General features: G+C 49.7%; 1 protein-coding gene across 3 annotated transcripts in view; it reads left to right on the forward strand.

Moving 5' to 3' along the window:
• cdr2l (cerebellar degeneration-related protein 2-like) overlaps positions 1-18631 on the forward strand; it is a 156557-nt gene that overhangs the window by 116743 nt on the left and 21183 nt on the right. For all 3 annotated transcript variants that reach the window (XM_070857430.1, XM_070857429.1, XM_070857428.1), the window contains 3 exons: positions 363-475; positions 14907-15055; positions 17252-17416. In XM_070857430.1, coding sequence (XP_070713531.1) covers positions 437-475; positions 14907-15055; positions 17252-17416 — 353 coding nt within the window. In that variant the 5' untranslated portion in view covers positions 363-436. The remainder of the gene's footprint in view (positions 1-362; positions 476-14906; positions 15056-17251; positions 17417-18631) is intronic.

An 18631-nucleotide genomic window follows, 5' to 3' on the forward strand; every position in this document is an offset into this window, starting at 1 on the left:
TGGGACGTCCAGTGGTCATGAAGTGCGCTATATAAATGCAAGTCTTTCTTTTATAAATAAGTTGATGATAATACAACCTGTCTCAAGTACACTCCAGGCCGACGAGTCTCTGACAGCACAGACATGGACCCTTGTACCGGGAATCGGTATCATTGGCTAGAGATTCTCACTAAACATCTGTGACCGCCAGTATCTCTCCGCCCTGGGACCCCCCCCCACCTCCGCCCTGGGACCCCCCCACCTCCGCCCTGGGACCCCCCCCACCTCCGAAAGCGCTTTGGGATACTCTGAGGTTGTGAAAGGCGCTATATAAATGCAAGTTTGTCATTGTGCTGTGACTATCAGTGTTGTGTGTCTCGCAGACCTGCACCTGGCAGCGGAGTTGGGGAAGACTCTCCTCGAACGCAACAAGGAGCTGGAGGACTCGCTGCAGCAGATGTACGCCACCAATCAGGAGCAGGTCCAGGAGATTGAGGTAAGGCTGGTTGGCGGTACGGCAAGGCACAGTGTCGTACCGAACCACCGAGACCAGCAGGTCCCACTTCCGTCTGCCGACAGTGCTGAGTTACCGGGTCTGATCCCTGTACACGTGGCCTGCAATTGGCCTCAGCACCCTTGGGATGGCGGGGGGGCGGAGGTGCGAGGGCAGAACAGCTATCCAGGATTCCTAACTCCGAATCTTTGTCCCGCTGGAAAATATCTGTGGGGCTGTGGGATGAGAGAAGGACTCACCTGTGCTGCCCCCACACTTGAATAGCCCAGCAACACAGAAAGGAATCAGCATGCTCAGGGTGGGGATGGGGGGGAGGGAGGGGGGAGAGAGAAGATGGATTTTCCGAGATGCTCTTCTATCACAGCAGCTCCTTTTGAAAGCAGAACAGTCCAGGCGATGGACGACCCTTCGATGGGACAACGCTCTTGCTGTGGGAGAGCCTGTAGCCCAGAATGTTCACCTATTTCTCCTCTGCTCCTGTGCTGCCGGGCTGATGTGCATTCACACCATTTTTTGAGCATATTTTCATGGTCTACGCTTTCTTGTTTCAAATTCATTTGTTTAGTAGAATCTTAGAATATTACAGCACAGGAGGCCATTCGGCCCATCGAGCTTGTGCCAGCTCATTGAAAGAGCGATCCAATTAATCCCGCTCCCGGCTCTTTTCCCAAAGCCGTGCAAATGTTTTCTTTTCAAGTATTTATCCAGTTCCCTTTTGAAAGTTGCTACTGAATTTATTTCCTCCACCCATTCAGGCAGCGCGTTCCCGATCACAACAACTCGCTGCGTAAATAAAATTCCCACCCCCCCCCTCTGGTTCTTTCGCCGATTATCTTAAATCTGTGTCCTCTGGTTACCGATCCTCCTGCCACTGGAACAGTCTCTCCCTATCTACTCTATCAAAACCCCTCATAATTTTCAGCACCTCTCGTAGATCCCCCCTGAACCTTCCCTGGTCGAATGAGACCAATCCCAGCTTCTCCCATCTCTCCACATACTCGGGTCTGTGTAATAGTATGAACGATTAAAGGCTTTGGAACTGCTGTGGCTGAGAGCAGATGAAGGGTGAGGTGATGGAATGTGCGAGATAATACTGAGATCACCGTCTGTGTGGGATGGGGTGAGGGAATCATAGAAAATTACAACACAGGAGACCAGCTCTGGGTCCGTAGCCCTGTAGGTTACAGCACCAAGTGCACATCTAAGTACTGTTTAAATGTGGTGAGGGTTTCTGCCTCTACCACCCTTTCAGGCAGTGAGTTCCAGACCCCCACCACCCTCTGGGTGAATAAATATTTCCTCATCTCCCCTCTAATCCTTCTTTAAATCTGTGCCCCCTGGTTATTGCCCCCTCTGCTAAGGGAAATAGGTCCTTCCTATCCACTCTATCCAGGCCCTCATAATTTTATACACCTCAATTAAATCTCCCCTCAGCCTCCTCTGTTCCAAGGAAAACAACCCCAGCCTATCCAATCTGTCCTCATAGCTAAAGTTTTCCGGTCCTGGCAACATCCTCATAAATCTCTGTACCCTCTCTAGTGCAATCACATCTTTCCTATAATGTGGTGACTAGAACTGCACGCAGTACTCCAGCTGTGGCCTAACTAGTGTTTTGTACAGTTCAAGCATAACCTCCCGCTCTTGTATTCTATGCCTCGGCCAATAAAGGCAAGTATTCCATATGCCTTAACCACCTTATCGATCTGTCCTGCTATCTTTTAAGGGTCCATGGGCATGCACTGCAAGGTCCCTCTGTTCCTCTACACCGCTCAGAATCCTCCCATTTATTGTGTAGGGAGTGGGGTTGTTCTGTGTGGGGTGGGTTGGGGGAGTGCGGAGCAATGCCCTGCTACAGGCCTGGCGACAGTGTTCCTGGGAGTGAGGAGTGGGGAGAATCAAGTGTCGGGAATGTGACCTTTGCTCCCGCCAAAAGCTGCTGATAAAGAGAGTGTGAAACTGGGCTATTCAGGCCAGATGGTCCCAGGTATCATTCCCGCCCGCCCCCCGCCCCCTCCCCGGTTTGCAAGGTGAGAGATAATCTCCGGTACCAGCAGCAGTTGGAGCTGTGCAATGGGTCACGACACCCCCTCAATGTGGGAGAGGGGTGGGGGGAGAATGTGCGGGTGTGGGTGAGGATGTGGGGGTAGGGTTGAGGATGTGGTAGGGAGGGAATGGGGGTGAAAGGGAGGATGTGGGATTTGGGGGGATGGGAGTGGGGGTGGGGGGAGGGAGTGGAGGTGGGGGGGGAGGATGTGGGGGGGGAGGATGTGGGGGTGGGGGGGTGAAAATGTGGGGGTTGGGGGGGAGGGAGTGGGGAGAGGGAGTGGGGGTGGGGGATGAAAATGTGGGGGTTGGGGGGGAGGGGGGGATTTAGGGGGCCGGGAGGATGGTGGGGGGGGAGGGTGCGGGGGTGGGGGGGAGGATGTGGGGGAGGGAGTGGAGGTGGAGGGGAGGATGTGGTGGGGAGGGTGTGTGGGGCGGGGGGGCGGAGGACAGCGGGGCGGAAGTACCGTTCTGTCGGGTTGGCCGTCACTCTGGATCATTAGCGCCGCGCCGACGTGTCACAACGTCTCTCTCCTTCAGTTAAAGGGGAGGGCCGCTGCAAGCTCTGCACCCACTTTAGTGGCACTCACTGGAACACCAGGGAGGGTTTGGGCCGGGTCGGGCCGAATTCATGGCTGCCAATGTTGCGCCGACCTTGGAGTCGGCTGACAATTAAAATAAAACTGAATCGCCGGCAGCGCGCCCTCCCCTTTAAGGGCAGACGCCCATGTGCACACAGCGTCCTGCCGGGGGGACCTGTCAGGGGCAGCGAGCGCCGGCCACTCTGCCCCTGTGGGGGTCTGGTTGGGGGTCACCGCTGGGCGGTGAGGGGTCGGTGTGGGCCTGGCGGTTAGGGGCAGTAATGGAGCCGATGGGGGGGAGTGGGGGGAGGGGGGGATAACTTCAGCCCCTGGGACCTCCGCCCGCCTCACCGCGCGTCTATGGCTCGCTGCTTGTATAGAAGGGGACGGGAGCCCCGGGAGTGAGCGAATCGTCAGTCTGTTACCACAGAGAGATTGCTGGCATGCCCCAGGGCTTCGATGCTTTTAAACAGAGAGAGTCATCATAGGCGGGCCCTCAAACAAGGATAACTTGCTTCCACTTGAGTTCTCAAATGTTTCAATGAAGGACCCGATGTTCCAGTCCTGAACTCCAGGGGTGGAAGATTCCTGTACGTGGATTTTTTTAACGTGTGGTGACCGTTGCACATCAGCCACCACACGGGCTTGACAGAGATAGGTCTTGGTCCAGTGGCAAGGGTTAACCAGGACGACTGGAGACCTGCTCTGCTGCACGGACCTAGTGCACACACATATCGCAGTGTGGGCTGGCTCGTGCTGCCCCTGGGCCCTCGGCTCTTCTGGGTCCCGTACCCTCATCTGTCGCACCTCCACCATGATCTGTCGCCGCACAATACACAATACATTCCATGACTATTCAAACATCCATAGTAGAAAATTCTATGTTTTATTTTTCTCGGCACAGAGAGAGTGTGATGGAGCTGCAGCACACACACACACATACACAGAGTGTGAGGGGCAGAGAGAGAGTGCGTCAAACAGCAGCTCCATGCCAGCTGGCTGTCTCCCCCCGCCCTGCTGCCAGAATCCCAGTCCCTCCACGTTCTGAGGCTTGATTGTTCCCAACAATGTCGGGGCCTGTCTGACAGTTGCTGAAATGTTCGAGTGAAGATATTCTGTCGTCAGAATCGCTCTGCAGATGGGTTCCATGCAGCCACCCCCTCCCCCTTCCCCTCCCTCCCCCAGCTCTCAGTCACAGGCAGTGCAGGTCCCGCTCCCTTTCCCAGGCTGCCCACTCGCTTTATACACTGACCATCAGGAGGATTTATTGATTAAAAAGGTGAGTCGCTCATCGTTTCCTCTCCAGCACTAACTCGGGCAGGACGCTGGCTGCACAGGTGCTGACTGCCCTCCAATACAAACACCCCTCTCTCCCGAGGGACCGTTCACAATTTATGAGCCAAACTTGCGAATGTTGATAGCCTATTCGACCATGGGGGGAAGTGCAAACACACCTGATCCTACACACGCACTTTCCAGCAGGGGGCAGTGGACAGCGCTCAGCATCCTGTGTAATCCCCCTGCCCTCTGCAATCCCAGGCTGGAGGAGGGCGCTCAGCACTATAGGCACGGCCATGGCTCAGACCACCTCGCTCAGAGTGGGTCTGGGATGGAACCTGGGATCTTCCTGCCGTGTGTGGTGTGTGTGTGTGTCTGTGGGAAGGTTGGGGCGGAGGAGCAGTGAGTGTTTGTGGCGAGATGCGGTAAATGTTTATGGCGGAGGTGCGACAGATGAGGGTACAGGGCCCAGAAGAGCCGAGGGCCCAGGGGCAGCACGGGCCAGCCCACACTGCGATATGTGAGCGCACTAGGTCCGTGCAGCAGAGCAGGTCTCCAGTCGTCTTGGTTAACCCTTGCCACTGGACCAAGACCTCGCTCTGTCGAGCCCGTGTGGTGGCTGGTGTGCAACGGTCACCCCATGTTAAAAAAATCCTCGCACAGGCATCTTCCACCCTTCAACTGGAGTTCAGGACTGGAACATCGGGTCCTTCATTGAAACATCTGTGGACTCTTGTGGAAGCAAGTCATCCTCGTTCGAGGGACCACCTATGATGATGATGATGATGGTGTCTATGCGTGTCGGTGCGTGTGTCTGTGCATGTGGGGGGGTGAGGGGGGGCTCTGCCAGTCACTGCCTTAACCTGCTCCGGGTTTCACTCCCTCCCCCACTGGTGCACCGTGGCTGCAGTGTGTACCATCTACAGGATGCAGTGCAGCAACTCGCCAAGGCTTCTTCGACAGCACCTCCCAAACCCGCGACCTCTACCACCTCGAAGGACAAGGGCAGCAGGTGCATGGGAACACCATCACCTCCACGTTCCCCTCCAAGTCACACACCATCCTGACTTGGAACTATATCGGCCGTTCCTTCATCGTCGCAGGGTCAAAAACCTGGAACTCCCTCCCTAACAGCACTGTGGGAGCACCTTCACCACACGGACTGGTGTGGCTAAAGAAGGCGGCTCACCACCACCTTCTCGGGGGGCAATTAGGGATGGCCAATAAACACCGGCCTTGCCAGCGACACACACATCTCAGAACAAATTTTTTTTTTAAAGTGGAGCAAATTTCAAACTGTTCACCAGCTGATTCGCTGCCCTCTCCTTCCCAAATCTCCAGCTGCTAATTCCCAACGAGTCATCACTGACTGGGCTTTGACTGCACGCTCCCACCTCACCCGCAGGCTGACTCCATTTCACTTATACTCCAGTTATTCTAAACCTTTCGAAACCACTGGTTAAGCCCCAACTGGAGTAGTGTCCAATTCTGGGCACCACACTGTATTTTATAGTCTCTTGAACACTCTTCGTTCAACTTAACTCTATTTATTTGGGAGATCTCAGACAGTCATGTGGAGCTTTAAAATGACGTTCCTTCACAGATCCTCTCTCAATACAGCTCAAATATACCTCCTAGCTAGAGGGTGCTATACATTATCTCGTTATACCTTTCCTTTCATAAGAAACAAAAATAAATTAAAGTTAGCTTCAATATAAACGGGTAGTTAACTTCTTATGAATACATGTATCAAACAACTACAAGTTTAACAAACAACAAAACTCATGTCTTCTTCATTCTTTGTCCAGTGTCCATTATTCTTTATTTCTGTACACAGTGCTCCAGGTATTTTGGTGTTGTATGGATTCTGGTTGTTTCAGTGATATTCTGTGCACCGATCGCTTTAGTCCCTTTATCAGTGCCCTGAGGGGAAATATCAGGCAACATATCCCTGTTTTCACGTGTTGTTGTTAAAGTACTGTTTCGCGGGTTAGTTGGCTGTGTAGTCAGCGGATCGTGTGTGGGTGTCTCTGAGATCTCTGGAGTTTCGATGAATGTCTCAGCGCTCTTTCTCAGATGTTTCCGATTTCGGCGATACTCAGGGCCATCTTCTGTAATGACCTGATATGACCGAATGCCAACTTGTTTCTGAACCGGAGCTTTTTGCCACTCTTTGCATTCTGGCATTTGTTTGAGTCTCACTGTTTCTCCTTCCTGCAGTGTAGGAAGTGCTGTAGCACCTCTGCTGTAGTAGTGTGCTTGTTTGGCGTGGTTCCTTTCTTTGTTGGCGATGACGTCGTGTACGATTCTTGGTTTGAGTAGTTAGTTTGCGATTGGGATGTTTGTCTTTGTGCGGTGATGAAGCAAGCGTTGTGCTGGCGAGCTATCAAGGCCTTCAGTTGGTGCGTTTCACCAGATGAGAAGGTTCATGTACAAGTCTTGATTAACCACTTTGCGAGATTAACTGCGTTCTCAAGCTTTCCGTTGCTTTGTGGATATTCTGGTGAGCTTGTTGCGTGATCGAATCCATATTCTGTGGCAAAGTTTGTGAACTGTTGTGGGTTGAAGGGAGGTCCATTGTCGGATTGAACCTTGTCTGGAATACTGTGGTTAGAGAAGTGTTTCTTGAGGTGTTTGATGACAGTGGCATCTTTCTTTCCATGCAGATTGTCTATCTCGAAATAGTCCGAGTAGTAGGCCATTGTGCATAAGTAGTCTTTGCCATTGAGTGTGAATATATCACAACCAATCTTTTCCCATGGTCTCTGAGGGGGGTTGTGACTTATCAATGGTTCTTTTGGTTGTCTCAATTTATAGGTGTTACATGTTTCACACTTTGAAACATAATCTTTTATGTCACTGTTCAGTCCTGGCCAGTGAACGGATTCTCTAGCACGTTGAAGAGTGCTCTCGACACCAGTGTGAGCAGCATGAAGTCACTGACAAATGTCGGGTCTCAGGGATTTTGTTATGACACAGCGATAGCCTTTGAAGACTATGCCATCCTGCGTTGTGAGTTCAGCACGAACTTTAATGTATGCAGGCGTTTCAGGCGGGCATTCATGTGTGGTTTCTGGCCATCCCGTTGTGATTTGTTGTATGACCAGTTGTAGTGTGGAGTCGCTTGCAGTTGCTCGTTGTATGTTAGTCAGTCCTTGTTTGGAGAGTGGGAGAAAGTCCACCATGTGGATGCATTCCACCGCAATTTCTGTCAGTGATCTCTCCACATTTTCAAGGTATAAGTGTGAGAGGGTGTCTGCTGGGTACATTTCTTTTCCTGGTTGATACTTTATTTCAACGTCATATTGGTTGAGCCGAATGAGCAGATGTTGTAGTCGCTTGGGTGCTACAGATAACGGCTTGCGTCGTATAGCAACCAAAGGCTTATGGTCTGTCCATAGTGTGAACTTGCGACTGTATACATATTGATGGTTTCGTATCGCGTTTCTGCTGGAGTGAGTGCTCAGCTCACGTATGCGATTGGTTGTCCCTGTTACAGAAGAACCAACCCGAGACCCTTGCTCGAAGTATCTCCTTGACCTTCGGTTGCAAGTTTGTGGTCAAAATACCCGAGCACCGGAGAATCTGTCACGTGTTGTTTGATAGCTTCAAACGCTTTGTCTTGTTCTTCAGTCCATTTCCAGTTTTTATGAGTAAGCCATCGCAGAGGCTCGCTGAGGTCTGAAAGATCTGGCAAGAATTTTGTGAGGTACTTTGACAAGCTGACAAGTCGTTGTACACCTGCGACATCCTGCGGTTTCTGCATTTCGTTGATTGCGACCACTTTGCTTGGGTCGGCTTTGAGTCCATCACTAGACAGTATGTGTCCCATGTATTTCATTTGGGAGTTTTTGTATTCGAACTTATCGAAGTTTAGTTTGATGTTTCGCTCTCTGCATCTCTGCATGAATTTGTGTAAGTTTGCGTCATGATCGTGATTGGCCTCTTTAAGTGTCTCACAGTGTCCAGTGATCAAGATATCATCTGCAATCTTGTAGATTCCATCTAGACCCTCGAGGTTCTGGTCTAGCTTCTGCTGGAATATTTCAGGGGCAAGACTAATGCCAAATGGCATTCTATTATATCGATATCATCCCCATGGAGTCTGGAAGGTCGTGAGATAGGAGGACTCTGTGTCTAGTTCACATTGCAAGAAACCCTCCTTGCAGTCTGCTTTCGTGAAGACCTTTACATTTGATATCTGTGGAAGATGTCATCGATCAGAGGAAGTGGATAGTGTCCATTTCAGGGCATTGTTCAGATGTTGAGGGTCGATACATACTCGTATCTTTCCATTTGGTTTTTGTACAATCACTAGACTGGATACCCAGTCCGTCATTTCAACAACTTTCGTGATGATTTGACGATTTACCAAATGATCAAGTTCCTCTTTTAGCATTTGTTTGATCTCTATTGGCATCCGTCGGGATGTCATTACAGCTGATGTCGCTGATTCATTAAGTTCAAGGTGAACTGTCCCTCGCATGTGTCCAAGTCCCTTAAACACATTCGGATACGCATTGTTGACATCAGTTTTTGACGCTAGTGAGACGTTTGCCTTGTTCGTAGTTTGCGATTCGCGTGGTTCATAGAAACATAGAAAATAGATGCAGGAGTAGGCCATTCGGCCGTTCAAGTCTGCACCACCATTCAATGAGTTTATGGCTGAACATGCAACTTCAGTACCCCATTCCTGTTTTCTCCCCATACCCATTGATCCCCCTAGTAGTAAGGACTACATCTAACTCCTTTTTGAATATATTTAGTGAATTGGCCTCAACAACTTTCTGTGGTAGAGAATTCCACAGGTTCACCACACTCTGGGTGAAGAAGTTTCTCCTCATCTCGGTCCTAAATGGCTTACCCCTTTTCTTTAGACTGTGACCCCTGGTTCTGGACTTCCCCAACATTGGGAACATTCTTCCTGCATCTAACCTGTCTAAACCCGTCAGAATTTTAAACGTTTCTATGAGATCCCCTCTCATTCTTCTGAACTCCAGTGAATACAAGCTCAGTTGATCCAGTCTTTCTTGATAGGTCAGTCCCACCATCCCGGGAATCAGTCTGGTGAACCTTCGCTGCACTCCCTCAATAGCAAGAATGTCCTTCCTCAAGTTAGGAGACCAAAACTGTACGCATTACTCCAGGTGTGGCCTCACCAAGGCCCTGTACAACTGTAGTAACACCTCCCTGCCCCTGTACTCAAATCCCCTCGCTATGAAGGCCAACATGCCATTTGCTTTCTTAACCACCTACTGTACCTGCATGCCAACCTTCAATGACTGATGTACCATGACACCCAGGTCTCGTTGCACCTCCCCTTTTCCTAATCTGTCACCATTCAGATAATAGTCTGTCTCTCTGTTTTTACCACCAAAGTGGATAACCTCACATTTATCCACATTATACTTCATCTCCCATGCATTTGCCCACTCACCTAACCTATCCAAGTCACTCTGCAGCCTCATAGCATCCTCCTCGCAGCTCACACTGCCACCCAACTTAGTGTCATCCGCAAATTTGGAGATACTACATTTAATCCCCTCATCTAAATCATTAATGTACAATGTAAACAACTGGGGCCCCAGCACAGAACCTTGCGGTACCCCACTAGTCACTGCCTGCCATTCTGAAAAGTACCCATTTACTCCTACTCTTTGCTTCCTGTCTGCCAACCAGTTCTCAATCCATGTCAGCACACTACCCCCAATCCCATATGCTTTAACTTTGCACATTAATCTCTTGTGTGGGACCTTGTCGAAAGCCTTCTGAAAGTCCAAATACACCACATCAACTGATTCTCCCTTGTCCACTCTACTGGAAACATCCTCAAAAAATTCCAGAAGATTTGTCAAGCATGATTTCCCTTTCACAAATCCATGCTGACTTGGACCTATCATGTCACCTCTTTCCAAATGCGCTGCTATGACATCCTTAATAATTGATTCCATCATTTTACTCACTACCGATGTTAGGCTGACTGGTCTATAATTCCCTGTTTTCTCTTTTCCATCCTTTTTTAAAAAGTGGGGTTACATTGGCTACCCTCCACTCCATAGGAACTGATCCAGAGTCTATGGAATGTTGGAAAATGACTGTCAATGCATCCGCTATTTCCAAGGCCACCTCCTTAAGTACTCTGGGATGCAGTCCATCAGGCCCTGGGGATTTATCGACCTTCAATCCCATCAATTTCCCCAACACAATTTCCCGACTAATAAGGATTTCCCTCAGTTCCTCCTTCTTACTAGACCCTCTGACCCCTTTTATATCCGGAAGGTTGTTTGTGTCTTCCTTAGTGAATACCGAACCAAAGTACTTGTTCAATTGGTCTGCCATTTCTTTGTTCCCCGTTATGATTTCCCCTGATTCTGACTGCAGGGGACCTACGTTTGTCTTTACTAACCTTTTTCTCTTTACATATCTATAGAAGCTTTTGCAGTCCGTCTTAATGTTCCCTGCAAGCTTCCTAGCGTACTCTATTTTCCCTGCCCTAATCAAACCCTTTGTCCTCCTCTGCTGAGTTCTAAATTTCTGCCAGTCCCCGGGTTCGCTGCTATTTCTGGCCAATTTGTATGCCACTTCCTTGGCTTTAATACTATCCCTGATTTCCCTTGATAGCCACGGTTGAGCCACCTTCCCTTTTTTATTTTTACGCCAGACAGGGATGTACAATTGTTGTAGTTCATCCATGCAGTCTCTAAATGTCTGCCATTGCCCATCCACAGCCCAACCCCTAGATCATTTGCCAATCTATCCTAGCCAATTCACGCCTCATACCTTCAAAGTTATCCTTCTTTAAGTTCTGGACCATGGTCTCTGAATTAACTGTTTCATTCTCCATCCTAATGTAGAATTCCACCATATTATGGTCACTCTTCCCCAAGGGGCCTCGCACAACGAGATTGCTAATTAATCCTCTCTCATTACACAACACCCAGTCTAAGATGGCCTCCCCCCTAGTTGGTTCCTCGACATATTGGTCTAGAAAACCATCCCTTATCACCCCAGGAAATCCTCCTCCACCGTATTGCGTCCAGTTTGGTTAGCATATTAAAGTCACCCATGATAACTGCTGCATCTTTATTGCATGCACCCCTAATTTCCTGTTTGATGCCCTCCCCAACATCACTACGACTGTTTGGAGGTCTGTACACAACTCCCACTAATGTTCATTTACCACCGCGATATTCTGATGCTGCACTTGTATCAGTTGTAGCTGTTGAGCAGTGCATGAGCCAATTAGTGATGCACTTTGACCCTCAATGATCATAAAGGGCACAATGTACTTTTGCTTGTTCTTTGTATTTTCCAGTGGCACATTACAAGTCCCTACCACTGGAATGGTTGCATGGTTGTCATATAATGACAGTATTGTCTCCGCTGGGCAGGCCACATTGTTCGCATGCCAGACACGAGACTCCCAAAGCAAGCGCTCTACTCGGAACTCCTTCACGGCAAACGAGCCAAAGGTGGGCAGCGGAAACATTACAAGGACACCTTCAAAGCCTCCCTGATAAAGTGCGACATCCCCACTGACACCTGGGAATCCCTGGCCAAAGACTGCCCTAAGTGGAGGAAGTGCATCCAGGAGGGCGCTGAGCACCTCGAGTCTCGTCGCCGAGAGCATGCAGAAATCAAGTGTAGGCAGTGGAAGGAGCGTGCGGCAAACCAGTCCCACCCACCCTTTCCTCCAACCACTGTCTGTCCCACCTGTGACAGGAACTTTGATTCTTGTATTGGACTGTACAGCCACCTAAGAACTCATGCTAAGAGTGGAAGCAAGTCTTCCTCGACTCCGAGGGACTGCATATGATGATGATGATGCCTTAAATTCTCTTATCTTTAAGCTGTTTGACAAGTATCTAAGAGGTAGCACATTGCATGTGGCCCCACAATCTATTTGCATTTTTACCATTTGACCTTTTAATGGAGAAATTAGCCATAATCTTGTTAGGATACTTGATGTTGCGATCAACTTTACCAAGTATCTTTACAGTCATGACTTCAAAATCAGAATCATAACTCTTCATATAGTGCATGAACTTTTGGCTTGCCCTTATATTTAGGGTTATGTGTAGATCTGCCTTAATCCATTCTGCCTATACTTTTGAGAAAAGTGATTTAGTTTGCCGCAACTTTTGCAGGTCTTCCCACATTCTGGGTATTTAGTTTTTGACAGCTCATGTCTTTTGCCACAATACCTGCAATTGTTCGTGAACTCTTTGAATTTTTTCCAGTTGGCTTTCAAATCGCCAGTCACCTGCAATGGAGGTGGGAGAGGAATGTGCGCGGGAGTTGGCACCGTGGTGGTCATGATGGCTCGCTACAGTTTAGAACTTTGAGTTTGTCACATACATGTATACAGTTCAAATACCCAGAGGACTAGAACAAGTCTGGTAGTAAAATATCGTGGCCATGTAATTGTAGAAATACTTTTTCAATCGAGGCTCCACAATAACCTATGCCACTTTTTAAGTTTACTTTACTAATGCCTCTAGATTATTTTACAAGCTTATGACTATTTAATTGCCCTTCACGGATGCATGCGCGATGTGTAGGAAGCACGCTCTGCACTGCACAACATTGATATCGATCACCACGAAAAAGTCTTACAGTTCCAATATTTCGGTTGTAGATGCATTCGACGAAAGATTGGAATTCTCCGCTTCTGACACCATGTATTTTATAGTCTCTTGAACACTCTTAGCTCAACTTAACTCTATATGGGAGATCTCAGACAGCCATGTGGAGCTTTAAAATGGCATTCCTTCACAGACCCTCTCTCTCAATACAGCTCAAGTATAACTCCTAGCTGGAGGGCGCTATACATTCTATCGATACACCACACTTTAGGAAGGATGTGAAGGCCTTGGAGAGGGTGCTGAGGAAGATTGACCAGAATAGTACCGGGGCTGAGGGACTTCAGTTATGTGGGGAGACTGGAGAAGCTGGGATTGATCTCCTTACAGCAGAGAAAGTTAAGGGGAGATTTAATAGAGATGTTCGTTATGAAGTGTTTTGATGGAGAAACTGTTTCCACTGGCTGGAAGGTCGATAATCATCGAGCACATCTACGACCGATAAAGAAGACGCAGATCTAAGGTAATAAAAACAAAAACTGCTGGAAATCTCAGCAGGTCAGGCAGCACCTGTGGAGAGAGAAACAGAGTTAACGTTTCAGGTCGATGACCCTTCATCAGAACTCCGAACAGATTTAAGATCATTGGCAAAAGTACCAAGTAAGAGATGAGAATTTTTTTTATGCAGTGAGTTGTTGTGATCTGGAATGCCCTGCCTGAAAGGGCGGTGGGAGCAGATTCAATCGTAACTTTCAAAAGAGAATTGGATAAATACTTGAAAAGGAAAAATGTGCCGGGCTGTAGGGAAAGAGCGGGGGTGGGACTAATTGGACTCGGCACAGGCTCGATGGGCCGAATGGCCTCCTTCTGTGCTGTATCATTCTGTGATTATACAGGCTTCCCCTTCGAGACTCACGGAGTTGGAGAACTGGCCGTTCTACCTGTGAGTCGAGCCAGCCTATGGATAACCATCCGTGGGGTAACGGCCCGAGGGGCAATGGGGAACAGCCCGAGGGGTAACGGGCAACAGCCCGAGGGGTAAAGGGTAACGGCCCGAGGGGTAACGGTCAACGGCCCAAGGGGTAACGGGTAAGTAATGGCCCGAGGGGTAACGGGCAACGGCCCGAGGGGTAACGGGCAATAGCCCGAGGGGTAATGGCCCGAGGGGTGACGGGTAACGGTCCGAGGGGTGACGGGTAACGCCCCAAGGGGTGACGGCCTGTGGGGAACTGCCCATGGGGTGCGTTAGGTGACCACAGCAAGTTTCCTATCGGGAGAGATGTTGGGACAATATTGCTATAGTGTATAAAATATAATAAACTGGTTCCCCGACTCGGGCAGCTGGTTGAGGGGCATCGAGCAGGTCAGGCACTGAGTTAGCTGCTCACAGCCTGGCACCAAATGCCATGATTAGCCTCCGAACCACTGAGCCAATGAGAGGGGTGGCAGCATCCAGGGTTCCTGCTCCCGGTCACGCTCCGTGATCACTGCCGGCTGGGGATTCCCATCAATGTGGGAGGAGAAGTTGGCCATTCGGCCCCTCGAGCCAGTTCCGCCATTCAATTTAATTTGTGGCCTTGTCTCCCATCTCATTGAAACATACAAAATTCTTACAGGGCTTGACAGGGTAGATGCAGGGAGGATGTTTCTCCGGGCTGGGGAGTCTAGAACCAGGGGTCACAGTCTCAGAATAAGGGGTCGGCCATTTAGGACTGAGGTAAATCTTTGGAATTCTCGACCCCAGAGGGTTGTGGAGGCTCAGTCTTGATAGATTTTTGAATATTAAGCGAATCGAGGGATATGGGGATAGTGTAGGAAAGTGGAGTTGAGATAGAAGATCAGCCATGATCTTATTGAATGGCGGAGCAGGCTCGAGGGGCCGAATGGCTGACTCCTGCTCCTAATTCTTATGTTGTTGTGTCCTCGCAGTACCTCAGCAAACAGCTGGAGATGTTGCGGCAGATGAACGAACAGCACGCCAAGGTGTACGAGCAGCTGGACGTGACGGCCCGGGACCTGGAGCTCCACAACCAGAGGCTGGTGCTGGACAGCAAGGCCTCGCAACAGAAGATCGAGCGGTAGGTATCCCGGGGCAACGCACGCCCAGGCCCCGCGGGGGTGGAGGGCTGGGCCTGCCCGAGCCCAGCGGGCAGGGGAGTCTTCCATCCCGGCAATCTGGGCTGGGGTGCAACCCGGGACCCAAACACCCATCGATAGGTGTTCTCCAGAGGCCTCGGTGAGCGAGGGATCTACTCTCCCCTCAGCAGCCGTAGTTTCAGGCCTGGTCATGGGGAGACGCAACATGAGCTAAAGGGGCACAGTTTTAAATGGGGTGCAGGAACAGAGAGACCTGGGGGTGTACATAAACTATCTTTGAAGACAAGGTGGGTCAATAACGCTGTTAAAAAAGCATAGGAGATCCTGGGCTTTGTAAATAAAGGCAGAGTACAGAAATGTTAAACCTTTATAAATCACTGGTTTGACCTCCAATGGAGTATTGTGGTCGATTCTGGGCACCACACTTTAGGAAGGGTATCAAGGTTTTGGAGAGGGTGCAGAGATTTACTAGAAGGGATGTAGAGAGACTGGAGACGCTGGGGTTATTCTCCTTAGAGCAGAGAAGGTTAAGGGGAGATTTGATAGAGGCGTTCAAAATCATGAGGGGTTTTGAGAGAGTAAATAAGGAGAAAATGTCTCCAGTGGCAGGAGGGTCGGGAACCAGAGGGCACAGATTTAAGGTGATTGGCAAAAGCACCCGAGGGGAGAGGAGATTTTTTATTTTACGCAGCAAGTTGAAACTCACTGCCTGAAAGGGCGGTCGGAGCAGATTCAATAGTCACTTTCAAAAGGGAACTGAATAAATATTTGAAGAGGAGAAAGTTGCAGGGCTGTGAGGAAAGAGCGGGGAGTGGAGCTAATTGGATAGATCTTTCAAAGTGCGTGCACAGGCTGGATGGGCCGATTCCAGATACCACAAGCCCCTCCCCCCGGGTCATGAATATGTGTTCTGGAGAGCTCCCCTCAGCAGCCTGCAAGCCTGTTATCTGCAATCTGGGATGGCCAATTTACAATCAAACCAAAGTAAGGCCGGTGTCAGAAATGGAAAATCTACAGAAGGTTTCTGTACAACGGCTGGGGCACATCGACACGCCTGTATAGAGAGAGAGTTTTACTCTGTATCTAATCCCGTGTTGTACCTGTCCTGGGAATGTTTGATGGGACAGTCTAGAGGGAGCTTTACTCTGTATCTAACCCGTGCTGTACCTGCCCTGGGAGTGTTTGATGGGACAGTCTAGAGGGAGCTTTACTCTTTATCTAACCCGTGCTGGACCTGCCCTGGGAGTGTTTGATGGGACAGTATAGAGGGAGCTTTACTCTGTATCTAACCCCATGCTGTACCTGCCCTGGGAGTGTTTGATGGGACAGTCTAGAGGGAGCTTTACTCTGTATCTAACCCCATGCTGTACCTGCCCTGGGAATGTTTGATGGGACATCTAGAGGGAGCTTTACTCTGTATCTAACCCCGTGCTGTACCTGCCCTGGGAATGTTTGATGGGACAGTCTAGAGGGAGCTTTACTCTGTATCTAACCCGTGCTGTACCTGCCCTGGGAGTGTTTGATGGGACAGTGTAGAGGGAGCTTTATTCTGTATCTAACCCGTGCTGTACCTGCCCTGGGAGTGTTTGATGGGACAGTCTAGAGGGAGCTTTACTCTGTATCTAACCCCATGCTGTACCTACCCTGGGAGTGTTTGATGGGACAGTGTAGAGGGAGCTTTACTCTGTATCTAACCCGTGCTGGACCTGCCCTGGGAGTGTTTGATGGGACAGTATAGAGGGAGCTTTACTCTGTATCTAACCCCATGCTGTACCTGCCCTGGGAGTGTTTGATGGGACAGTCTAGAGGGAGCTTTACTCTGTATCTAACCCCATGCTGTACCTGCCCTGGGAATGTTTGATGGGACAGTCTAGAGGGAGCTTTACTCTGTATCTAACCCGTGCTGTACCTGCCCTGGGAGTGTTTGATGGGACAGTGTAGAGGGAGCTTTACTCTGTATCTAACCCGTGCTGTACCTGCCCTGGGAGTGTTTGATGGGACAGTCTAGAGGGAGCTTTACTCTGTATCTAACCCCGTGCTGTACCTGTCCTGGGAGTGTTTGATGGGACAGTCTAGAGGGAGCTTTACTCTGTATCTAACCCGTGCTGGACCTGCCCTGGGTGTAATTTTTGGATGAACTGAGTAACGGCAACTTGTGCTCCTGTGATTGGCTGCAGATTGATGGAAACTATCGAGGGTTTGCAGAACCAAGTGGACGTGCTTCAGAGCCAGATGCAGGAAATGAGAAACATGGATCAGCTGCGAGTCCGCAGGGACAAACGGGAACGACGGAAAACCATTCACACCTTCCCCTGCCTGAAGGAGCTGTGTGCAATGCCCAGGTAACATCCTGAAGATGGCGCGGAGAGAGAGGCTCCCACTGATCCGCCAAAACCAGAAGGTCACGAGTGGGCTCCAGGCTGTGCGGAGCGAGGTCGAGGACTGGGGTCAGCGGCCCAGGATTAGGGAGCATGAGGGGAAAGTCAGCCATAGTTCCTGGCGCTGAGCCCCATCCCCTGCCCCGGCTACGAGCAGCAGGTGCGTGGATGTTGGCTGAAGATCGAATGAGTCTCTAATGTGATTCCCATTCTGGTTGAATAGCCCACTGACATTCACGGGAAGGATGAGCAGTGGGGGGATTGTACTTTGGGGGAGCTGGTATCGCAGTAAGAGTCAGTGAGTACGGGGAGCAGGGGGAAGGAGAGAACAGGATATATGAACCTAAGAATTGGTAGATGGAGTATAATGTGGGAAAGTGTGAGGTTATTCACTTTGGTAGGAAAAATAAAAAAGCAAGTTATTATTTAAATGTGGAGAGATTACAAAATGCTGCAGTACAGAGGGACCTGGGGGTCCTTGTACATGAAACACAAAAAGTCAGTATGCAGGTACAGCAAGTAATCAGGAAGGAAAATGGAATGTTGGCCTTTATTGCAAGGGGGATAGAGTATAAAAGCAGAGAAGTCCTGCTACAACTGTACAGGATATTGGTGAGGCCACACCTGGAGTACTGCGTAGTTTTGATCTCCGCATTTAAGGAAGGATATACTTGCATTGGAGGCAGTTCAGAGAAGGTTCACGAGGTTGATCTCTGAGATGAAGGGGGTGTCTTATGAGGAAAGGTTGAGCAGGTTGGGCCTGTACTCATTGGAGTTTAGAAGAATGAGAGGTGATCTTATTGAAACATATAAGATTCTAAGGGGGCTCGACAGGGTAGATGCAGAGAGGCTGTTTCCCCTCATGGGGGAATCTAGAACTGCAGGGTTACGGACCTAGAGCTGGTAAGTGGGATTAGACTGGATAACCTCTTGTTGGCTGGCGCAGATACGATGGTAAGTACTGCAGTGAATCTAATGCGGCCAGGGTGATCTCCTGGACTAGTTTCGATCACATGGATGGGTCGGAAAGGAATTTTCCCAGATTTTTTTCCCCCCAATTGGCCTAGGTTTTTATCTGTTTTTTTGCCTCTGCCAGGAGATCAGGGTATCACAGTTGTGGGGGGCGGATTGGTTGGGCCGAATCTCTTTACCTGTCCGCCACTGTTCATTGGTTTATGT

This window comes from Pristiophorus japonicus, chromosome 16, assembly GCF_044704955.1.
Source record: "Pristiophorus japonicus isolate sPriJap1 chromosome 16, sPriJap1.hap1, whole genome shotgun sequence".
NCBI classification, from domain to species: domain Eukaryota; kingdom Metazoa; phylum Chordata; class Chondrichthyes; family Pristiophoridae; genus Pristiophorus; species Pristiophorus japonicus.